Source organism: Zosterops lateralis, assembly GCF_965231275.1.
Source record: "Zosterops lateralis genome assembly, chromosome: 12".
Lineage (NCBI taxonomy): Eukaryota > Metazoa > Chordata > Aves > Passeriformes > Zosteropidae > Zosterops > Zosterops lateralis.
In genome coordinates, this window is record NC_139772.1 from 1,548,415 (window position 1) to 1,573,290 (window position 24,876).

Below are 24,876 nucleotides of genomic sequence, written 5' to 3' on the forward strand. Positions count from 1 at the left end.
GAAATATTAACCTTTTTTTTTCCCCTCTTTTTCCTTCTTCAATGTGGTGCTGCAGAGCACAGATAAATCCAAGTGGCTGTGGCATGGGCATTTAATTTCCTTAAGAAGTTTTCTCTGCTTCACGGCAAAAAAATGTTGTCTGAGACCAGAAACGTAATTGGATGATTAAAGAGAGTCATCTACATCTGGTGCTGGTTAATAAGGGCCAGGACAAGGGGACTGTGCTGGCCCCCCAGGATTGTCCCCACGCTCTGGATAAATGAGGTGACATTAAAGGCACGAGCCCGGGGTCAGTGATTGCCTCTTATCAAAAGATTGAGGCGCTGGGACGGAGCCACGCCAGCAAAAGTGACTTTTGGATTAGATGGAGAAATTGTGAGAGCTCTGATTACAAAAGGGCTCAGCCAGGGGCTGCCTCCTGGGCTGCCTGTGGGAGCAGGAGGGGCTGGAGCTGCTCTGCAGGAATGAGCCAAAGGGCTGGGGGATGCTCCTGGCCTGAACTGCAGCCCTGGGGAGCTGGGGCTGCCCAGCCTGGGGGGGACAGGGCTCAGAGGGGACCTCAGGCATGTCCTTGTGCAGGGACAGGGCTCAGAGGGGACCTCAGCCACGTCCTTGTGCAGGGACAGGGCTCAGAGGGGACCTCAGCCACCTCCAGCTGCAGGGACAGGGCTCAGAGGGGACATCAGCCACATCCAGCTGCAGGGACAGGGCTCAGAGGGGACATCAGCCACATCTTTGTGCAGGGACAGGGCTCAGAGGGGACCTCATCTGTGTCCTTGTGCAGGGACAGGGCTCAGAGGGGACCTCAGCCATGTCCAGCTGCAGGGAGGGGACAGAGCAGGGCCCAGGTTCTGCTCCCAGGTCCCAGCCATGGCACAGGAGGGATGGGCAGGAGCTGATCCACCTGGACAGGAGGCAAAGCTTCTTTCCTCTGTGCCCAGAGGGGATGTTCAGTTCCCTCAGGAGACATCCCATCCATGCCTGGACACCATCCTGTGCTCTGGGAGGTGGGACTGGATGATTAAAATCATTTTAGGAGAGGAAAAGGCTGCACTAAAATAAGAAATAAATGTTCTCCAAATCCCATCCAAGCTGGCCTTGAGCACTTCCAGAGCTGGGGCAGCCACAGCTTCTCTGGGAAATATTTCCCTTTGTGCCTGAGCAGGACCTTTCCCAGGCAGTGGCCATGGATAAATCCTGAACTCCAGGGCTCAGGACCTTGTTGGGCTGGGTGAGCTGATCCAGCTGCTCTCCCAGGGATTTATTTCCACAGCCAGGTTTCCTCTTGTGCTTCAAGCTTTGCACTTTGTTTCCTCCCAAGGAATTGTGGCAGGATTCTTGCATGCAGCTTTAATAAGATGTGTTCCTGCCAACACCTCCTGATGAATGAAAGCCATTAAAAATTGAAATGACTGTAATCAAGTAATGTGATATTGTAATGTTAAACTTGTAATTAGACCCCTGCATGTTGCTTTCCCCAGTTCTTTTCATTTTTTTTTTTAATTTCTTAATTCTTCCTTTGTGTTCACTTTGTTCAGCCCAGCCTCTTAATACAAGGTTTAGTATCCCATTTTTTTCCTTTAGTTTTGAGCCAACATCTCACGAAAATTCATTTATCATGTCATCATTTGTTGCATTTAAATAATTTGTGTCAGCTCAGAGGCTGGGGGTCTGTCTGTGAGTAAAAGGAATCAGAAGTAAAAAGTCTTTGATAGCCCCAACATTGTTCTGTTGAGATTGGACTTGGATTTTAGGCAGAAAATGCTTTGGTGCTCACAGCTGTGGGGTTGTATCCAATGGTTTTTTGTTTCCCAACAAGTGCTGGGGCTGAAAATGCTCTTTTCCTGTCACATCTCGTGCTGCTGCATCCTGGTGCTCCTGATCTGGCAGCATCTGCTTTAATTGAGTGTGTCACTGACTAATTAAACACCCTCCAACAGCTCCCACAATCGGGGAGGGAGCAAAGACTCAGAAAGAATCAGGCAGAACACACTTTGTAGGGTTTTAAAATCTAAATAATTAAGAGCAGAGAGATGAGTATGGCCTCCAAGTAAGGAAAAAGGGGAAAAAAAACCCCTCCTTGCACATCTCCATTGAAGCCAAACCCAGATGTTTTTCTCCCTTATTAAAATATGGACTAAAAATACCACAACTTTACAGTTCTTGAATTGTTGGAAATTGTTTGCAGATGAAGTCATCAGGCTCTTTTTGTTATTATCCATCTATCCCTGTGCTTTCTGGGAACTCTCTCAGGGTATTCTGGACTCCAGAGGTGACCTGGAGAAGGGAACAAATCAAGGACTTTTTTTTCCCTTGGTGTAAGTGCTGATTTTTCAATCCACAAATGAGCTGGAATTTGCTAAATTAAGTTGAGCCCTGCAACAACACACTCCTGGAAAAGGGGATGCACAGGAGTGAGGAAAGGGAGAGAAAAATGGGAAAAAAAAAAAAAAAAAAGAGAATCAAAATGCAAATTCTCTCTGGAAGTGGAGAAATATGGATTGTTTCCTTTCCTTTATTGTTTTCAGAGGAGTTTCCTGGTGACTGCAGCAGCATAAATGGAGAGGTTTTCAGGGAGCTTTTGGAGGAAACCTCTTTCCATATAGATTTTCCTGAAGGGCTCTTTGAAAATGTGTTTCTGTTGATGTTTTTGTTGTTTTTTTTTTCTTTTTGCTGCAGGTCAGCCATCAGCTGGGCAGTGTGATGGATCTGTTCAGCACCAGCCTCTCCCTGGCGGGTCTGCAGCCTCCCAGTGACAGACAGATTGATGGCATCGACCTTTTACCTGTCATCCTGCAGGGCCAGCTAATTGACAGGTCAGTGATTATCCCAGCCCTGCTCCTGGCTGAAGGGATGCCAAATTTGGGGCTTTTTTTTTTTATTATTATTATTTTTAACACCAGCTCAGGAGTATTTAATGTGAATTTGAATGGATGCAGCAGCAGAGCTCCCCACTGCGCTCCTGCTCCGCTGGAACAGGCTGAGGTGGGAATTCCTGACATGTGGCATGTTGCCATACACTGGAGTCTGGGGACAGATGAAAATGTCACAGGGTTAGCAGGGATCCCTGCAACAACATATGGCAGGAGGGGAGATAAAAGCCTGAGAACTGGAGCCTGGCTAGGGGAAAATCCATTATTTATCACTGCAAAAGCTGCCCAGAGTGTGCTGGGTCCTTGTCCTGCTGCAGAGCTGGGAGGTGAAGGCTGTGCTGCTGCAGAGGACCTGGAAACACCAGGAAAATCCTCTTCCCAAGGTCCTGGATGTGGGAATGCTTCTGCAGGGAGAGATTTGGGTGAAAGATCTGGAATCTTTATGTACTGTCAGCTTTTGGGCACAGGCACCAGGATGTGACAGCAAATCCTGCCAAGAAATATTTTATTGGAAGTGTCAAAGATCAAGAGAAGTCTTGGAGTTGGGATTTTGGTGAGGAATTTGGCAACCTGGGAGATCTGACTACAGTCATATTCTTTGGGAGATAAAAAGGAAACTTATTAATAGAAAACATTTTTGGGGTTCTCTTCCTTATTGGATGAGAGTCTTTGTGCTGTGGAATTCCTTTTGTGCCTGTTAAGCAAGGAGCACACCTGAGAGTTACCTGACAGGAGCCTTGCAGGTTCCTCAGACACAGCCTGGCCCCTCTTCTGGAAGTTTGGAAAGTTTCTTTGTTGTTTGAAAAAAAAGGGAATTTCAGTGCAGTCACTCAACCCCTTGTTTGTGTTACAGTAAGAGTCACTCAAAGCATGTTGTGCCTTTTTTCCTTCTTTTTTTTCCCTCTTCCTTTTTTTTTTTTTTTTTTTTCCTAGACATGACCAGGACAAGGTTTTCACAGCCCTCCAAATACTTTCCAGGAGATGCAGTTGTTGTGTTCTTTTAAGTTTAAAAAGGAAAAAGTGAATATGCGGGGGAAAAGAAATAATTTATATCAGAATATTGAGTACAAGCTGGAATCCTCCTTTGAAATAGAAAATGTATTTTTTTTAAAGGAAAAACCTAAAATCTGGCACATAATAACTGGTCAAATGTTGGCTTTTGATGGCAAGGAAAAGGAGACTGGAGTGCTGTGTGGAATATTTTTGGGAGGTTTTGCTGATGGCACTGGTTTAGATCAGGTGCTGTATTTTGGCAGGTCTCTCCTGCTGCCTTTATTTCACTTCCAGGTGTGTTAAGGATCCAGGAATGGGCTTTTCTGAGAGCAGCTTCCCCTCCTTCCTGAGGACCAAGTTGTTTTCCCTTTGTTCCTGGTGACAAAGTTGTTTTCCCTTTGTTCCTGGTGGCAGCTCTTGGTGACAAAGGAGGGAGGCTCATTGTTACTGTGAGGCTGAAAGAGCTCTGAGGCCTCTCCTGTCATTCAGACAGGGATATTTAAATCTCACCTGGCATTTAGGGACAGATTTTTGCAGGTGGCATCACCAGAGTGAGTCGTTTTTGGAGTGGCATCTGAGAAGAAAAGACAAAGGTTTCCCCTGACAATGACAAACAGCTCATGTCCTGTCAGCAGCCCAACAAAGCTGGAGAGAGGAGCTGCACCAACAAATCAACCCCCTCTCCTGCACATAATCCCTTCCAGTAAAATTTTGTGCTGTTCCCTCAAAAAAAAAAACGCAAAAAAAAACCAACCCAGGAGCGTTTTACTGGGAAAACCAACAGGAACATTGCTGGGATGCCCAGGGAACAGCACAGATGCAGCGAGTGAGCTGCATTTCCTGGATGAATTATTAATTAGGGAAACCTCTGGGAACAAATGCAGCTTTAGCAGCGTGTTTACACGCTGCAAAGTGAGGTTTTGGGGGGGAAAAAAATAAATGGAGAGGAATTAAAACCACGGCATGTCTGGCTGCCAGGTTTTTCCATGTGGAGTTTCTCAGAGATGTCATCCAGAACACGCCAGCATCTGGTGTCCTCCCGGCCACTCTGTGCCTGTGTGACCCTGCCAGCTCCATGGCAGAGCTGGGGACAGGAGCCTGAGCATCCCACAGCTCATGAATCCCACTTCTCCCTCCCAGCCAGGCACTTGAGAGCCGTTTGACGTGGAAACCGCCACGCTCCAGAGGAAATCCCAGGGGCTCAGAGTTCAAGGATTAACAATCACTGGCAGCCAAGCTGGATAATGTTTCATTCTTGCACCGTGTGAGCTCTCAACTTGATGAACACTTTAAGAAATGTTAATTGAAAACCTTGCAGAGGAGACTATTAGGAGGCAGCCTGTTCCTGCCTGATATCCACATGGGAAGTGGGATGCCATTAAGGGGTTTGTGGCCCTTATCAGGGCCCGGGCTGTTGGTGTTTCTCATGCAGCTCTGCTCTCCTTCCAGGCCCATTTTCTATTATCGTGGCAATGAGCTGATGGCAGTGAGATCTGGGCTTTACAAAGCTCACTACTGGACCTGGAGCAACTCCTGGGAGGAGCTCGGCAAGGTAATGGCACAGGGACCTGTCCTGGAGTCACCAGGATCCTGGGGACAGAAACCTTTAAACTGGGGGAGGTCACAGTGCTTCAGTCTCCTCAGAGCTGCTGTGCAGGTTCCTGTGGGATATCAGGAATAATTCTGCCCCAAAAGAGCTGCCCAGGGAGGTGATGGAGTCCCAATCCCCCTGTTTAACAGCCACATGGATGTGGCACTTGGGGACATGGGGGAACAGCTGGACTCCATGATCACAGAGGATATTCCAACTGAAATAATTCAATGATCCTAAAAAACCTGAGGGGACTGGACCCTCCTCTCCTGAAATCAGGGACAAAGGGAGGAAAATGAGCAAATTTCAAGTTGTTCTGAGGGATGCTCCCTTTAATGCACTTAATCCCCATTAATATTAAACCTTTCCTGCTGAATTCTGAGCTTTTAGATGTTCACCTGTGCTTGGACTCCCTGATCCTTGTGGGTCCCTTCCAGCCTGGGATTTTCTGTGATTCTGGGAAAGTCTGGAGCCTGGTGCCACACTGACGATGTTCCTGGCACAAAACACCTGCCCTGAGCTGCTGAAATGGGACTGGGATGAGTTTGTTGGGTTTGTGATGGTTTCAAAGAAAAGCTGAAGGAAAGGCACAGTGGAAAATACAGCAGTGGTTGAAAACAGTGAAATAAACGTGTTTAATCTGTTACCAGCACTTTTGTGAGCCCACATCCCACTCTGTACAACATTTTATTTATTTTATTTATTTCCTGGCTGATCTCCTCACAGTTAGATGTTAAGCACTATCATTTGCTTTTCTTTTTGTGTCTTTCTCGGCTCTAAACTCTGGGGCATTTGCTGAGTGGCAGCTTCACACGTGTGCCTTGCTGCAGATACCTTCAGACAGGAACCCAGAGCATTACAGCCCAGCTCTCAGCAATCCTGACAGCAGCCTGGGCTTGGGGAGGGATTGTTTGCATCATTTCTTTTCTTATACCTTTTTTTTTTTTTTTTTAACTTATGGAAGGTCCTCAAGGCATCACAGGTGCGGAACTAAGTGCTGGTGACATTTGTGGATATAAAAGTGCAGGGATTCTTTCATTGGGATGTCCTGGGGGTAGAAGGAAGTGTCGGCTCCAAGGGAGTCATTTCCATTCAGGGCTGTAAATGTGTGTGCTTGTCTTTTTTTCAGACTGCAGTGCTCCAGGAGGCAAAGCTTGTTTTGCAGGGAGCAAGGAGGAAAGGGAAGTTGGCTCTAGAAATGTATTTTATGCTCTGTCTCCGTGCTCATTCCACACAGATAGAATGAGATCATTCATTTGTTTTGTGTGTGTGAGTAAAACCAGTTTATCACCCGTGGAGGGTTTTCCCTGGGTGGGAGGAACTGGGAGCTGCTCTGCCTGTTGTGTTTGGGTGTAGGGGTGGCCTCCTGCTCTTCCCAAGAGTGTGGCAAATTCCCACAGGAATTCTTGCTCTCCGTGGTGATAAAAGCACATACCCACACTCCCAGTTGGGAAATAAATAACTCAACTCATTCCTCCATGTCTGAGTGTGGAACAGTGATAATGGGGACCAGCTACTCCTTCCAGAGGCTCTCCCACTGCGAGCAGTGGCAGCGCTGCAATTAAGGAATATTTATTTCTTTCCAAGTCTTTGTTTAACTGCTGTCTGATAAAAGTCAGCAATTATCCTGTACATCAGAGAGACGATTACAAATCCACTCTCCTTCCTGCAGCTTGGATCACACGGGCTTGATGTGGGGAAAATTGGAGCACATTAGTGGCCAGAGCAGCCATTAACAACATGCAAAGGAAGCTGAGGCTGAGATTTGTTCCAATTCTCCTCATGTCCTCCAGCCATTAATTACAAACCTCGCAAGTTTAAAAATAGAAATAAATCAGAATGCAGAGCAGCTCCACAGTCCCCAGCCCTGCTGGAAGAGTTTCTGAGCTCACCTTACAACACAGTTCCCTTTCAGGGCCTGGGCTTCCCAGCTGTGTTGATATTGGACTCTGGAATCAAAAAGGCCACTTTGTTTGCTAATTCCATTTGAGAAACAACTATAAATCCTTGCACATCTGTGGCATTTGGGATTCTGACTGTTGGCCTGTTTGTTCAATAGGGTTGATTTGCCATCCCAGTAGAACTGCAGCTAATGAGGATTTGTTAATTGTATGGTCTTTAGAGGTCTTTCCTCATTGTGAATCCAGTGAGACTTCCAGATCTGAAACTCTGTGTGAAGGTCCCCACTCAGACCTGGAATATGTAGTTTTCCTGTCATCCATTGGAAAGAGAGCTGAAGTTGGCCAGATGTGGTAAAACAGCTGCCTGCACATTTTGAAGAGGTTTGTTTTATGGGTAGGTGAATATTTCATGATTTTGACAGACAGGGTTTAGCCAGCCCTCCTTTCACTTTCCAAACTCCCTTGGTAATTGACTGTGGAAAATCACTGAGACAGAAAACTTGCCCTGAGTTTAATCCACATTTTTGTCCGACTTTCAGATGAGATTATCTCATTAAAGCAGCCATTTTCATGCTGGTGCTGGAAAATGAGGAGCTGCTGCCTGTCCTGGGTCTGTCTGGGAGGACCAGGATGGTGAGGGAGGATGTGGCCCCTCACCTGGAAAACCATGTTTGACTGGGGTGTGAGTTGGTGCAGTAATAAAGGCTGTACACACAAATAAAAACGTACCAGGGAGAGACAGAAAGCACAGCCCAGCAAAGCAGAACAGGACTCCGAAGGCTCCTCTCCATCTGGCACTCAGGATATTTACTCTGGAAACATCCCGTGCAGGCAGCACACAGCTTTCCAGTCATCCTGCAGTCCCATGGCAGCCACATGCCCTTACTGGTCTGCATCCTCTGCCTTATGGCCTGGGATTAGGACTTGTCATCTGGCACACAGATGAATTGTGCTCTTCTGTTCTTCCCAGGTTTTGTTTGTTTATTTTTTAACCCCCAAGCAATTTGATTTTTTTTTTTTTTCTAGTCTGACTCCTGTCAGGAAGCCTTGTAGTCTCTCTCAGTGCTGGAGGATGCCTTGATGCTGCTTTTTCTGCTGGATTAACTGGATTTCTTGATTCTTGAGGGGGTGTTCTCTTGGAAACATAAAGGGAAGGCTCACTCTGCAGAATCAAGTGGGAGTAAGCATTTTGTGGGACATTTTCCCTGAGGATTGCACAGGATGCTGATTTGGAGCTGTTCACCTGCCTTCCATCTATATAGGTGGCTCATGTTTACATAAATTGACATCTCTGACATTCAAGAGGTGATAAATGGGACAGAGAGAGAGATGAAAAGAAGCCTGACTTGAAAAATGTGTTTGTATTTTTAAACAGTTTGATAGAGGCAGAAAAATCTCCTTCCTGCACACGGGCTTGAGTCCCTGGTGCTCTAGGACTGGTGGGTAGAAAGCTTTTCCATTGTTGTTCACTTTTTTTTTTCCCCTTGTAGCAAAAATCAGCAATGATAAAAACAGCCACATGTGCAGGAGCAAAGGGAGAACTGAGGATAAACCGGGGGAGATCCCTCCTGGACAGTGAAAACACACAGGACTTTTACTGGCAGCCACCTGTAAAATATTGGGGGGTTTTCTTTGGTTTTTTTTTTTGGTTTGTTTTTTTTTTTTTTGGTTGGTTGGTTGGTTTTTTGTTTGGTTTTGGTTTTTTGGTTTTTTGTTTGTTTGTTTTGTTTGTTTTGAATGTAGGGGTCTTAAAGGGTAAAAAATATGTGTTTTATATAAATTTACCAGAGTAGGCATCAAATCCTCAGGAAATTCCTAATTTAGTGCTGAGTAGATGAGGCGGGAATGGGATGTAGCAGGAGAAAGGAAATTTCCTTTTCTGTGCCTGCCACCAAGAGTATCCAGCACAGAACTGCCCTTGGACCTCCCAAGAGAAGTGGGGGAAAAAAAATAATGAAAGAAAAACCGTGGAAAACCTTTGGTTGTGGGAGAGGGGCTGATAACATCAACCTTTGTGCGGAGCCTTCAGTGGGATTCCTCAGCTGCTATTGTTTCCCTGCGAAATGCCAAAGGGGTTATTCCAGTCAGGCTCTGCCATTGCCCTTCTCCTCCACGAGAAGGGATCGATAAAAAGCCTTTTCTGCGCCGGGGATGTGAAGTCAAGTAGAACCTCGCAAATAATGACATTTGATTGTGGTCCTGCGAGCGTATGAACCAGGCATCGATCGGAGCTGCCCCATCTCCGGGGGCTCTTCCAGCCTCTTAACACATTAGCAGCAATTTTGGGTGCAAGGGTTTGGAGCTTGGCACCCACCCTTGGAGCCTGAGTGCTCATCTCTGGGAAAGATGAATCAGGGAAACCTTATAAATATGATTGCTGAGCAAAAGATTCTGAAAATATCAAACCTGTAATGGAAATAGAAATGGAAGCTCACTTTGAGTTGTAGGATACTGAGTTTAGTTACTCTATAACCTGAAGACAACAGCCTGGGCAGCTGGAGGAGAATCCCTTTGGATTGAACAATCCCCTTCTGCTGCCTGAGGGATCCAAAGGCCAATGGAGCAAAACAGAAAAGTCTAAAGAGGAGTGTTTAGAGTTTAAAATGTAACACATGGTAATGTAGTAGTTCCTATAGGCTGTGTGTAGATTCTATAGGATTTTGTGTCTTGTATTGGTTGGTCACTGTAAATTAGAATATTCATCACAAAAGGAGATAGAATGGATTGGAACAAGGACCTTGGTCTCTTTTCCCTGCTCTTCCCCCTGCACTCTGACCCTGCCCCTTGCTCTCTCTCTCCCCTCTTCTCAGCCCAAACCCTCTTGCTCTTTCTCTCCCTCTCTCTTTGGAGTTTCCCTCCAGCCCAGGCTGGTGGCTGAAGGCAAAGCCCTTTCTACCCACAACCCTTGAATAAAACCACATATTCCAGAATATCCCAGGTCAGCAGAGTTCCTTGTCCCTGTAAGTCACAGATGCTCCTACACTCATCCTCATCCAAGTGAGGAGGATTTCACTGGGAGAGCAAGGACACAGTTTACCTGTGCTGTGGGCAAACAGCAAGAAAAGACATTCCAGGCTTTAATTACCAGCTGTGCTTTTCTCCTGGCACTATTAAGGTGGTTTTGGTGGCCCTGGGTGGTGCTGGAGGAGCGAGGAGAGAGGAGCAGGAGGCAGAGCTGGGCTGGGGTGGCTCCTGCCAGCCTGGGCTGGGTTGGAGCCAGGCTGAGGAATTGCCAGAGGGCTCCCGTTAACACAAGTGGTGATTCCATCTCTTGGCAGGGAGCCCAAACTGGCAAAGCGGCTGTGTTTGTCTCATGTCTATATTGACACAGCAGCTGTGGGCCATTTGCTCTGGAAATTAAAGCTGTGCAACCAAAGGCTGCTGCAGCCCAGGGATGGAAAAACAGCCCGGGCTGAGTGATGGCTGAGAAGGACAGGGATGGTGAGCGCTGGAAAACTCACCTGGTGGGCAGGGAATGGTGTGTTTTTATCAGAATAATGGAAAGAAAGGGTTGTTGGAATGTCTCCTGCAGCAAACAGGTTTCTGTGCTGGTGCAAAACACTGTAAGGGCTGGGCAGGAGCTGAGATGCTCTTGATGCTCTGTATGGGCTCCCTAAAAAGGCAGGAAGTGCTCCAGAAAGGAGCTTCTGATTTGGTTTTCAGGCTTTTGTGATGGAGGAGAAAAGCTCCAAGAAGTTTGCTGAAACACAGGGAGTGACCTTTGTGCTGTGTTTGATCAGTGAGCCCTGCAAATCCCAGAGTAAAAAGCCCTCCAGGTGATGGAATCCAAACTGTGAGCATTCCCCAGGTGTGAGCACTGAGCCACATCCAGAACTTAAAGCCCTGAGCCCCTCCAGGGATGGGGACACCACCCATTACCTTGGACAGGGAGCAGGGACAAAAATTAGGAATGTGCTTAAATGGTTGATATTTGTATATTGATATAGATGGTCTGACAATAAATAGTTTTCAGGGATCACAGGAGAGTGGATTTGGGTGATGTTATCCTGGTGGGTCGGACAGGCTTAGGCAGCTCTTTGCCAGCTCCACATATCACCAAACCTACCTATACAGAATAAATAATACTGAAAATTTTTTTTCTCATTTGTTGATGAATAGATAGAAAATCCTTGAAGCTCTCTCTGCAGGTGGAATATTGACTCACACAGTACATAAAAATAGCAATATTCCATTTTATTTGCAGGGATAAAGTTGGAACGCCTTAGAAATGTCCTAAAATTATATTCTTGGGGTTTTACTTCCTTAACTATTTATTTATTTGACTTTTCTCCACTAGACTGCTTTTGAAGAAGGTACTGAGTGCTTAAATTAGAATTAGACAGGTAGCTTTGGGCTGGTGGCATCAGGTAAATTGTCCCAACACTTTCTTTCCTGGGAATCTTTGGGATTGTGTTCTGGAGCCTGGGCCACAAGGATTTCCTAGGAAACACAAGATAAAATAGAAACAGAGCAATGTCTAAACAAACACCCAAGAGAGGAAAATCTTTCACACTGAAGCATTTGCAGCCGAGGAGCATTGTACCAATTAGCAGGCTCTTAATTAAATTGCTTGTTTGATTTGCATCCAAATTATAATTTGGATGTTATGGAGGCTTTGATACCTTTTCATTAACTGGTCCTTTTGTGGGGAAAAAAAACCACCAAAACCACCAAAATCTCTTTTCCCTGTGTGTTTCAGAGGCCTGTGGCATCACAGGGTGGGAAGGTCAATCAGTTTTGTATCCATTTAAAGTCCATTATTGGTTGGGCCAATCCAACCTATCAAACAACTCCCTTATTTTTCCAGTCAGTGATTCAGGAATCTATAGCCCTGTGCAGATAAATGGGATTTCATGGGCTTCTAAACTTCTTGCTTTATTGAAAAGCAGAATATTAACTGCTCCACTGACCAGCTGTCCATTAAAAACACGGGATATTTTTAGAAAATTGTTTGCCAATCAAATCCTACCAACATCTGTAGAGAGAACCTTTTCAGTTTGTTTTATAAGCAAATGCTACAGCTGCTTTTCCAATTCCATTGAAACATTCCCATTTACCTGCTCTCCATGTCTCTGTCCTTGTCTGGGGGCACTTTGGGATTGTGAGGAACAGCGTGGGAGCTGGAATTGTAAAACCCAGCTTTAACAAGTCCAGTTGGGGCCTGGCCTTGCTGGGCTGGGCTGAGGGGCCCTGCTTTATTGCCTGTCCAGGGAAATGAGTGCTTTTTTGCTTTTTTGGCTCTTGCCAGGGGTTTAAATAGGCTCTGGTGACCCTGGAGGCTGCAGGCCAGGGATTAAGGAGCTCCCAACTGGCAAATCAGGGCTGGGGAGGGAGGGAGGGAGGGAGGGGAGCTGGCAGGGCTGGGGGCAGATGGAGCTGGCAGCTCTGGTGCCCAGAGCTGGAGCACTTTAACCCCTTTGCTGCTCCCAGCTGCTTCCCCAGGACGTTCCCAGGAGCTGTGCCCCTCAAACCCTCTGCTGCTGCAGGGAAAATCCCACCTTGTGCCCCCACAGATGGTCAGGGACAGCCATGTGGGAATTCTCCACTCTCTGCAGCATTTCCATCCCCACTGTCACCCCCAGGTGAGTCCCTCAATACCAGCTTGCCATCAATCAAATTGAAAACACACCAGTTTTTATAAAATTTACCAGGTTTGTTTCATTTCTCTGAGAAACTGATCCTTCAGGTGCTGGCAGGGGAGTTTTCAGGTGCCTGCTGCCTCTCAGGGTGTCTGGATGTCTCACCTGGAGTTTTGATTTTGAACAGAAATGCCAAACTTCCCATCTTCCTGGGACCTTCCAAAGCCATAAAAACCAGCCAGAAAATCCTTTTCCACGTGCAGAATTTTTATGATTCAATACTTCCACGTCTTTGTCTTTTGTTCTGCCATTTCATTTGAATGAATATTTTATTGGGATTATATTTTTATAAGACAAGAGCGCACGGCTTTGCTTCTGCTCTTATGTCAGTGCAACACCACTTGGTCACCTTATTTTACCCCACCAGCTCAGAAAGTGTTTTGGAGATTAAAGTGGACTCTTGGTTTAATATAATCCTGAGGTTTGTTGGTGGAGAAAGTGGCATCAACTCGAATTTTGCTGCCTGCCCTGCATCACCTTTGATAAAAATCTCTCCTTTTTCCTGCAGGGCATTGATTTCTGTCCTGGCCAGAGCGTGGCTGGAGTGACCACACACACCCAGGAGGAGCACACCTACCTGCCCCTGCTCTTCCACCTGGGCAGGGACCCTGGGGAGAAATACCCCTTGAGGTGAGTCACTTCATGGGCTTTCATGAGAAACTCAGCAGTGTCAGTGTTCAAAATTTATTTGCTTTGGTAGCTGGTTCTTGAAATCTGCTTTAAAACTGTCCCAGAAAGCCCTGCTGGGAAATGATGCCTTTCCTGCTGCCTTTTTCTCAGGAAAAGGGAAGGACTAAACCTTGTTTTCAGGTGACCAGGTGAGATGGGTGTGCACATGGACTTGCCAGCCTGATTATTTTTGTTCTGTGTCCTGCAGCCCCTTGGGGAGGAGGAAAACACCAAATTTTTGGACAGGACACGGCTGAGTGCAGCACGTTCAAACAGAGAGTTTTGGGGCCAGGGAAGAAACAATCAGTGCTGTGTGGTGCTGGAATCTCTGGTACCTTCCAGTCTCCTACCCCAGCTAAGGGAGCTTCTCCAGAAGGTCTTTAGCAAGAGGACTCTGTGCCCAATCCTGCTCCTTCCTCAGGCTCTCCTGGCTGTCTGGATCCATTTTCCTCTAAGCCTGCTATTGTAATATTTATCTCTGGCACACACCATGCCCTGAGAGATTCCTGCCAGGATTGATGCAGCCAGCAGAGCCCACGAAGAGCCCTGCCACCTCCAAAAACCCTCCCAAGGTGTCCCCACCTCCCTCCTTCCCTGCAGCAAATCCAGGGACACCTCACCAGTGGCTCTGACAAGGGAGGGTGTGGAAATAAATCAAGATGGAACAAGTGCTGCTGGGACTGCCTGCCCTGAACTGGGTTTGTGCAGCAGCCTGGGGAGGCAGAGATGTTTCCTGAGCTGACAGGGCTGCAATTACTCAACTGGTTTGAATAATTGAGTGGACACACTCACCCCATTCCTTGCAGAGGAACTGAGCCTGTGCTGTCCACTGAGTGTTTTCACTGGAGAGAGGAGGGGAGGGAAAATATTTCCATCCTCTGTGGCTTAACAGAGCACTTTAGAGGTGGATCAGCAGTGGGTAAAGCTCTTTGGGAGCTCTGCTCCCACTGCATTCCAGCACTAATGAACAAAGCACAGCTGCAGCTCCAGGGCTGTAAATACAGCTCAGTGAAAACTAAACCGGGCTGGGATTCCAGGTGAGACCTGGGCAGTTCAACAACTGCTTTATTTCCCCAAGGGCCTGGAGTGTCACACAGGGAATGCCTTTCCACTGCCAGAGGGCAGGGTTGGATGGATGGGATATCAGGGAGAAATTCCTCTCTGGGAGGGTGAGGAGGCCCTGGCACAGGTGCCCAGAGCAGCTGTGGCTGCCCCTGGATCGCTGGCAGTGTCCAAGGCCAGGCTGGATGGGGCTTGGAGCAGCCTGGGACAGTGCAAGGTGTCCCTGTCATGGCAGGGGTGGCACTGGATGGGCTTTAAGGTCCCTTCCAACCCAACCATTGCAGGATTCTGTCATTCTGTTTTAGGAAAAAAGTGTATAGAAATAATCTCTTTTTCCAAAAATTAAAAACATGGGTAGCAGTGACTGAACTGTAGCTTGCTGTGTGTGTCACCTTTGTCACCTGCTCCAGGTGACCCTGCCTTGCCAGAGGATTGCACTGGATGATCTCTAACCTTAAATTCTCTGTGATTTTGGGATTCTGTGATGCTGTTTGTGTTTCCTCTGGGTTTGAGGCAGAGCAGCTCTTCCCTCAGAGCTGTTTGCAGCACCTGCTTCCCTGTGATTCCTCTGTTCCTTCCCACCACCGTGGAGTGAGCATTGAAATAAATTCCAGGGTTCCAACTGCAATCATTTCTCATATGGTTGCATTGATTTTTGTGGATATTCACAAGCTGTTGCTCTGATTGAATTTTATGGCAAGATTATGGAGAGCTGTGCTGGTGTTTATTATGCAGCCCCTAATAGAAACCCTCTTTTTTAGCAAACCACTCTTCCTTTCTCCAGCACATTCTGCTGCCATTGTCTCCTCTCTGGTCACAATGGAAAACTCCTGGGAAGTGGGTCTCCTCTATCGAATGTGGTAATTAAATTATGCTCATTTGTGGAGCTGTTCCTGGTGTGTATTTTTATTTAGCTTAATTATCCCCCTTGGCAGGGAGCCTGCTGGGAGTCCCCACACTAATGTTTCTCCAAAGGGAATCCAGCATCCTGCTCCCAGCCTGCATCTGTCTGTCCCTACACGCTGGCTCTGTTCTCCCTGCCTGCTTTTGCTCACTTTTTATTGCATTTATTCCTTATTTAGTGCAGCCTTTTCTTCTCCCTTGAAATGATTTTAATAATCTCTGTTGATTTACATGAGTTGGGAGTGGGGTGACAGGCAAAGCCACCAGCAGTGGGTGTCACTGCTGCTCAGGAGGGCCTGGCACCACATGGCACCTCCAGAGGGATCTGCTGCTTCTGCATTTGGGATCTCAGAGCCAGGAAATCCCAGGAATCAGCAGCAACACCCCTGACTTGCAGGTCGTGTGCAGGACACACAGAGACAGTTCTTCATGGCTGAAATTTTATAGATTCAGGGAATATTTAAGATTAGGACCCTTAGGATAATCAAGTGGCATTAACCTGGCGCTGCCAAGCCCACCACTATTTGGGTCATCTCATGAGGGTTGGAACAAGATGAGTTTTAAGGTCTCTTTCCACCCAAACCATTCCATGATTGTTATCCAGTATTAGGAAGATGAGTGGATAGAAATAACCTGGTTTTCCAAAAATCACACAAAGCTTTTTGGTCTTTGTTGAAGTGGCTGCCAAAGGGATCCCTGAAGTTGCAAGTCCTGCAAGACCCAGAGGCAGCAGGTAATACATTCAGCTCGCTGGGGTTCTTGGTGAGGCAGGAAAAGTCCTTCCTCTTCCTCACCCTGTTCACTGCATTTCCTGGAGCCTGCTTGCAAACAATCCCAGCCAAAGGAGCTCCTACAGGAGCACTTTCCATGCAGTGAAGAACTGCTCAGGCAGGTCCTGTCAGTGTGCTGGGGACATATCTGGCAGTGCTGAGCACCCTGCCCATGTGTTCCCTTCTCTGCTGCATCCCTGCCCTCAGCTCCTCTGGGAACAGCCCCCTGGGACTTCTCTTCCTGCTGCTGCCCCTCTGGATGTGGCTGGATCCCCCCTGATCCCAATCTTCTGCCAAGGGACACAGTTGTGTTTGCTCCTTTGCTTTGAAATAACACAGAATCCTGGAATGATTGGGTTTGAAGGGACCTTAAAGCTCATCCAGTCCCACCAGAGCTCTGCCATGGCAGGGACACCTTCTACTGTCCCAGGGTGCTCCAAGCCCTGTCCAGCCTGGCCTGGGACACTGCCAGGGATCCAGGGGCAGCCACAGCTTCTCAGGGCCTCCCCACCTTCCCAGGGAACAATTCATTCCCAAAATCCCATCCATCCCTGTCCCCAAGCATTCCCTGTGTCCTGTCCCTCCATCCCTTGTCCCCAGTCCCCCTCCAGCTCTCCTTTAGACCCTTGTGTGGGAGTTACCTCCTCCTTGGTGGTGAGAAATGAACCCTTTGTGCCTTTTTGTCACCTAGATCAGTGCAGGCTGAGGGAAAGAAAATCTCTCTTTTTTTATAGCTCTCAACTTTAAACTGTAACTAAGAATGTGTGTTGGGCAGCACAGAAAGCAGAAGCATTTCCCCTGAGTCTGAGCAGGGCTTTGTTTCCTCCCTGGATGCAATAACTGCCTTTGTTACCAAATTTATCCAAATGCAGAACTAAAAGATCTGATAGGTTTTTTTTTTCCTTGGCCAGATTCTGTTATCTTTGGGTTGTGGTGTGTGTGCTAAGTAGTACAGAAGGAACTCGTTTCTGCAATGTGACAAATTCAGTAAAATTATCTGTTGGTACCATCTTCACAAGCAGTTGTCAGTTTTATTATCTGAGTCAGATTATTGTTTATAGAGACATTTACTAAAATACTGCATTGCCAGTCAAGAAGAACACAAATAATGATTTTACATATGTTTATATATATATATATCTAAAAAGCAAAGCTGGCACAGCTAAAAATACAGTTAGTAAAATACACCTAATGCAGCCTGAAGTAGAAAAAGTGTTTTGAAGCCAAAGAATTTATAAGAGAAATCTCTGAAATGCTGCCAGTTTGAGCCGGAGGTGCAAAGCTTCATAACAAGTGAGGACAGGGTAAGTACAGCCTGCTCACACCTTGTTGTTACTCCAGGTTTGTAGCAGCTTCTGCTCTGAGCAATGAGTTTATTGAATTATGAACATCCAAACTCCTGTGTTTTACTTAGGGCAATGGATTTTACTATTATGGAAGAAAATGGAAGTGATAAGGCTTGGTTGATGAACATAATGATTTTAGAACACATTAATTAAGAAGAGAGCTCACAAGTGCCTATTTCGAGCAGATGGAAAATTCAGGAAATCATCAGAGAGGTAATTGCAGTGGTTATGGAGCCAGAAAAAAAAAAAAAAAAGAAAAGAGAAAAAAAAGGGAAGGAGCTCCTGAAGGGAAGCTAAAGGGGAAAGGATGTGATAGAAGAGTTGCCAGTCTCACCTTAGTGCTCAGGGCACAAACCTGGCTGTGGGAAGGAGAGAGAAGGTGCAAAACAGGGGGGAAAATGTGAAAAACAGCAAAGAGCAAGGATTGTGCCCAGGGGAGATGCTGACTCCTCATCTTGGAAAGCAGAGAAATGATACCAGCTGCATTTCAGGGGTGAATTAGCAGGAGAAAATGGGGAAATTGTGGCAAAGGAGCCTCAGAGGTGACAATAAAAACCATGGAGCACCAACCACACCGGGGCTGGGTGCAGCAAGGTGGGAAGAGCAGGTGGGACTGGTACACAGCCAGCTCAGAGGGGAAAATAAAATCCACCTGTGGAGGAGAATAATCACCCTGAGGACTGGGAATGGACACAAACACATTTGTGGCTGCCCTTTCCCAGTCTCTGGGACCAGCCTGGAGCTTGTGCTTCATCAGCCTCCAGCCCTCAGGTGTTCTAGGTGGAGTGATGCTGCATGAAAAGGAATATTGGGAGAAAAAAAGCTGCACAAACCAGCTGCAAAAAAATGCAAAATGCTGTTTGAGGTGGATGTCATCATCATCATCTTCTTCAGAGATAGGATCAGGCAGTGCTGCAGCCACAAGGAAGTGGCCTGAAGAACACAGTACATAAATTGTGATTCAGAAATGCCACTGAAAATGAAACTTCAGGAACAGCACAGGAGCAGCAAGCAGAAGGATCAGTGGATAGCTGTGATTTCCTGTCACCAGTTCACACTCAGATGAAGGCTTTACTACTCACTCTATCCCCCTTCACCCTTTGATTCCTCTTTTTTTTTTTTTCCTTTGGCTCCCCTGAGTCTCTCCAGTAATTCCAGCAGCAGAGCCTCAAACCTGCCTCTGCCTCCTGCATTGTGCAGAGCTTAAATTGCAAATAAACTTGATAATAGAAGAGAGGAACTGAGGAAGACTGAGTAATAAAGACAAGATCAAGACTTGGATACCACGGTGCTGTGAAACCTCAAAGCACTGATAACAGATAAAATCAAATTATCAGAATCTGGGTGTATTTCACAATTAAAAATGATGGTTTTAATTAAAATAATTCCAGGAGAGAAGGAAGTAAAGTATCATTAGCCACGTTTTATGCTCTTCCCATAACTTCATATCAATCTGAGAGCTGCTGTTCCTAGAACCATGGAATCCTGGAATGGTTTGGATTGGAAGGGGCCTTTAAAGCTCATCACCTTTCACTAAACCAGGCCCTGTCCAACCTTTGTCAGGTTTCTGTGAATCCCATTATGTGATTTTTTTTTTTTTTTTATAATACAGCATTCCCATTTTGTTCCAGTCCTCTCCATGGCCCCATCACTCCAGGAACAGACTGTGAATCAGCAGGATGAGATGTAAAACTGAAAAAAAATCCTGAAATGCCGCTGAAAACTCTTTGGGTGCTGATCAATTTGAGGGTGCATTTAATGATGGCAGAGAATCCTCCCCGAAGGTGGAAAGCCCAAGGAGCAGAGGATGAAAGCAGAGCTGGAGCTGTGTGTGAGACAAGCCCTGCTCCCTGCAGAGCTGCATTTTCTGCCAGGCCACGCTGGGGTTAAGCAGCAGAGCAGGTTCCAGGAGCTGTGGGGGGAGGACTGGGAGCAGATTGCCAAGGCACAATTACAGTAAATGAAGGAAGCACAGCCCACACCTGTGCCTGGGACCCCGAGCTCCAATCCAGCCCTGATTGCATCTCCAGGGACTTCCCGGAGGTAAAGTGTCAATTAGTGTAATGACCCTGGACTTTGTCCACTCTGCTCCCTCGTTCTGAGCGTGGAATAATTTCATGGACGCTGGGGGATCTCTTTTTAGCAAACTCCTCACAACACCACCTGCTCACCCTCTCTCATTCTTGCAGTGCTATTCCCAGCTCTCCTTCCCTGGATTGCTGAACTGGAATACAAAATGCAGCTCGTCCCTGTGTCCTCCCAGACAATGGTGCCCAGACACCTGTACAGATAATTCCAGCTCTTTTTGGAGCAGGGAATGCAGCAAACCTGGCCTTGCATAGCCCAGGCCCTGCATGTGCAATCCAGGAAAGGATGGGACTCCAGGTAGGAGAGGTTCCCAGCTCCCTGAACAGCTCAGACTGATTACCATGAGGTAATTATCCCCATTTTACATGCAAATTCCAGGCACTCTTGCAGATTTTGTCTCAAAAAAAAAAAAAAAAATACACTTGCTTAGGGCTGGAGGCAGTTTTAACTCCTGTGCAGTCAGTAAATAATTCACAAATCCATGGCTGTGGGATTTTGGTGCATGTTGTGGAGCAGAACATGAAAATCTGAGGAAAAACTGAGCTATGGAACCAAAGCAGGAAAAGCAACGCTCAGGGAATGGGGGATATCCATGGGGCCAAGAAAAGAGGACCAAAACCTCCATGGAGCAGGGTTAGATGGGATATTGGGAAGGAATTCCTCCCTGTGAGGATGCTGTGGCTGGAAGTGTCCAAGGCCAGGTTGGATGAGGCTTGGAGCAACCTGGAACAGTGGAAATTGTCTCTGCCCATGGCAGGGGGTGAGATGAGATGAGCTTTAAATCCCTTCCCACCCAAACCATTCCAGGATTGTCAGATTCTATGAAATCCAGGATCTTCTCCGGATCCTCTGGAATTCAGGGTGGTCCTTGAGCTCTCTCCAGCAGGATCCAGGGTGTGAGAGCAGCAGCTCCAGCTCCTCATCCCACATTCCCTTCCGGCTCTGTATCAGCACAGCTCAGCCCAGGCTCACAATCAGCCTCTCCCTGGCTGCCTGCCGAGCTGGGATATTTATAGGCTTTACTGGAAACGCTTGGCACATCACTGGCCTTCGAAATGTGATTGTTTTACAAAGAAGGAAATTAGCTGGAGTGTGGGGCTGGTGGCCAGCTTGGCCTGGGAGCAGAGGGAGCCCGAGGTCAGGACCCAGCTGCATTGTTTTCTTTTATCTTCAGAAGGAATTCGCCGCTCTCTGTGGAGTTTTTGGTGTTTTTTTAAAGTGGCTCTTAAAGTGATGGACAAAGATCATTGTTAGCAATGTTGCTTTTTAGAAATACTTGAGATATTAGTGAGAGCCACTCCAGCAAATACCTGCTGGAGGAATTGAGTGGGTCAAGATTTGGGCATTTATAACCAAGTTTGGGGCAAGGCAGATGGTCCCAGCTTGGAATAATCAAGTTGTAATGGAAGAATGTGGATGGGGCAGAACCTCTGTGGAATGGGGGAGGTATTCTCATCTTGGACAAGGCCCTTCTATTCTTCTCCTCTCTGTTTGCATAATTTTAGTTCATTTCCTTGGTGGTTGTGGAGTTTAACTGGCCCCGGGGTTGTGTTTGAAACCCTTCCTGAGAACACTCTTGTAAAACAAAATATTGACATTCCCTTGGTTTTCCTTTACAACAAACGCCTCCGCCTGGGGCAGGTGTTCCAGGAGAGCTCTTGGTGCACTGGGGGATGAGTGTGGAGAGCTGCTGACCCCAGGTGGGACACGCTGGAAGGGTTGCCTTGGGAAATTTCTGTCCTGAGCTGTCTGGGAAAGTGTTTGTCCTGTGTCTGGGAAGTCTCCCTTGATGATAATCATTTAAGGGACAGCTCAGGACAACCCAGAAATGCCCTTTTATTTGCTAAGACAATTCCCTTGGGAATCCACATGAGCTCCTGGCAGATCTGGCCGAGGAGGAAACATTTGGGGCCCCTGGACCAGCAGTTTGGAAAGCTGAGCTGGTCTGGATTTCTGGGGAGAACAAGCCACTGCCATCCTCATGTCCCTAAGCCAAGCACCTGCACCCTGCCAGCCTGGATTTCATTCCTGACAGAGCCTGGCAGGATGTTTCCACATCTCCTTGTGGCTCACAGAAAGTTTTGTGGCCCAGCCTGGTGATGTGGCCACCAAAGTGAAGCCCCTGCAATAACCCCTGTGCTTTTTCCCGTTGCAGTTTTGCCAGTGAGGAGTATCAGCAGGCCATGGAGCACATCTCGGGGCTGGTCCAGCAGCACAAGGACACCCTGGTGCCAGGCCAGCCCCAGCTGAACGTGTGTGACCAGGCTGTTATGGTGAGTGCCCTGGGCAATCCTTGGAGTCAAAGACATTTTGGGAAGGTTTCAGAACATGTCAGTGTTGGGAAGGGATGGATGCACAGTCACCTGTTGGTGGTTTCCTTGCTTAGAGACAGGGCAGATCCTTCTTCTCCTCTCTAATCCCCTTCTGCAATTCTGAAAATCCTGGAATCCTGCAATGGTTTGGGTGGGAAGGGATCTTAGAGCTCATCCAGTCCCACCCCTGCCATGGGCAGGAACACTTTCCACTGTCCCAAATTGCTCCAAACCCTGTCCAGCCTGGCCTTGGACACTTCCAGGGATCTGCTCTGTGCCAGGGTCTCTCCTTCCTCACAGAGAGGAATTTTTTCCCAATATCCCATCCATCCCTGCCCTCTTTGTTATGAGTCTTCTATGGGACAGTGCCTCATTTTAGGTGATGTATCTTTAGTCTTTTCTGTCTCCTCCAATTCCCCCCGACCTGAATTTTCCAAAGTCTTTATTGAAATCGAACATTTTCAGTTCTGTTTTCTCTGTCAAGTCTCCTGTTGGAAAGTTACAGTTTGGCTTCCCTGTCACACACTGCTTTGGTTTGCTGAGAACCTGGGAAAGGAACTGGATAATCTGGGGGAGGTTGTCACTTGACAGGAGGTTGTGTAGTCTGAGGGAATGTGTCTGTGGGCTGACAGACAAAATAGTCACAGGCAAAATCTCTTTACAGACAAAATCTTGTAACAGGCTGTTACAAAATAGTAACAGGCAAAAATCTTCCTGATGCAGAAATAATCTGAATCAGTCAGAACCTGCTGCCTCTGGTCTGTCAGCAGCGAAGAGCAAAACGTGGAGCTGTGTCCCCTCAGTAACAAGGCAAAGATCTCCCTTAGCTTTGTCCCTTTATCTCTTTATTCTTGGATGTTAAATAGGAAAAAAGATTTGAGGGCTCATTGTTTCCGTGTTGTTTTCTTTCCTTATTCAACTTTTCCCTTAATGAACCCTGTTCTCTGCTCCTCTGGGACCTTTTGGATTCAGGCACTGTCCCCAGGGCCTGGCTGCTGCCAGAGCCCTGCACTGCAAAGGCATTTCTTCCAAAACTGCTTCCCAAATTGAAGGCCATCAGAGGCAGAAAGTGTTCTGGGGGGGCTCCTAATCCCAGGAGAAATGTTCCAATCCCAGCAGGAAACACGGTGAGTTTTGCAGTCTGTGTAAACTCCTCACAGTTTAACTCCATGGTCACTACACCAAAATATCAGGCACCAAACTGCTGCCTTTGGAGACCAGAAATGAAGATAAGCCAATCTTTAGGGAGTGATTTTATTGCTGGGGTGGATTGGGGCCTAAATCTGTTTTTGGGGGATGCTGGGAGATAAAGATAATTTACTGACACTGTCTCCTGTCACCTGTTTATTTGATAAAGGTGTTTGATTTGTTTGGGAGAGAGGAGAAGGATTGTCTTTATTTACACATAAACAAAGTGTGTGGAAGTGTTCAAGGAAGTGTCCAAGGCCACAGAGGGACAGGACACAGGGAATGGCTTCCCACTGCAAGAGGGGAGGGAAAGATGGGATTTTGGGCAGGAATTATTCCCTGTGAGGGTGGGAGGCCCTGGCACAAGTGCCCAGATTTGCTGTGGCTGCCCCTGGATCCCTGAAATGTCTAAGGCCAGGGTGGATGGGACTTGGAGCAACCTGGGACAGTGGAAGGGACTGGACGAGCTTTGAGGTCCCTTCAAACCCAACCATTGCAGGATTCCAGGACAGCAGATGGATCATTCTGCAGCTCCTGCAGGCCAGGACTGATGGAAATGCTGGAGCAGGGGAGGTGTTTGCAGCCCATCTGTGCTGGATCCCAGCAGCAGCAGCAGCATCCAGGGAGCTCCCCCAGAGCCGCCTCTGCCGGGTTTTCCTGCTGTGGAAAAGTGGGAGAGGCTGTTCCTGCAGCTCAGGGCTGGCCTGGCTCCCAGCACACATGGTGTCCCCAGGGCTCCCAGCACACACCAGCAACGGGACTGGGACTGCTGGAGTGCAGCACAGACCATTTATTGTTCTGCTTTTTTTTCAAAAGAACAAACATTTCATTTGGTGTGTTCCTTTGGCTTCTCCATTCCTTCTGCAGAGTGCTCTGAATTTCCCAGCCGTGGCTGCACATTTTAAACCAGGGGAACAGATTTAGAAAACAGCATTAATTGTTCTGAAAGGCTGCAGAGCCCTCTGTGCTTCCAGCACAGCTCCCTCTGTGTCTGCTCCTCTGCAGGAATTGCTGGTGTCTCACTGCCATCTGTTGTCAGTTCTGTGGAACAAAAACCTGCTCCAGCCGTTTTGGTTTGTTTTTTTCCTGGGGTTCTTTTCCGTAGGAATTGAATTCCAAGAAAACATAAATATTTGCAGGGTGAAAATCAGCAAAATGAAAGGCAAGAGGCCAGTGTTGAACTGGCCTTTAATAGGGGACAGCAGGAATGTCCCATGGATGGACAGAGCACAAAAGATTCCTGGAGGCAGAATGGGAATTGTTATCTGCCCTTCCCGTGGCCACAATCCCAAAATTTAAATGGCAGAACCTCAATTAAATTAAAAGCATTCATTTATCCAAATTCCTTCCTCCATTAATCCCTCTGGAAGCTGAGGTTGGCGGTGGATCTCCTTGCTGGTGTCCTTTTTCTGTTCTACACGTTCAGGTAGCTGAAGAAACAAGGAAAACAAACAGTTTTGGTGTGCAGTGGAAGAGGTGTCTCAGGAATGCTTCCTGCTCCATCTGCCCGTGGATTCCCCCACCAAAACTCTCATTAAAAT

General features: G+C 47.2%; 1 protein-coding gene across 2 annotated transcripts in view; it reads left to right on the top strand.

Moving 5' to 3' along the window:
* Positions 1-24,876, top strand: part of GALNS (galactosamine (N-acetyl)-6-sulfatase) — a 42,650-nt gene that overhangs the window by 13,912 nt on the left and 3,862 nt on the right. For both annotated transcript variants that reach the window (XM_083870059.1, XM_083870060.1), the window contains 4 exons: positions 2,680-2,816; positions 5,316-5,418; positions 13,506-13,627; positions 21,991-22,108. In XM_083870059.1, coding sequence (XP_083726185.1) covers positions 2,680-2,816; positions 5,316-5,418; positions 13,506-13,627; positions 21,991-22,108 — 480 coding nt within the window. The remainder of the gene's footprint in view (positions 1-2,679; positions 2,817-5,315; positions 5,419-13,505; positions 13,628-21,990; positions 22,109-24,876) is intronic.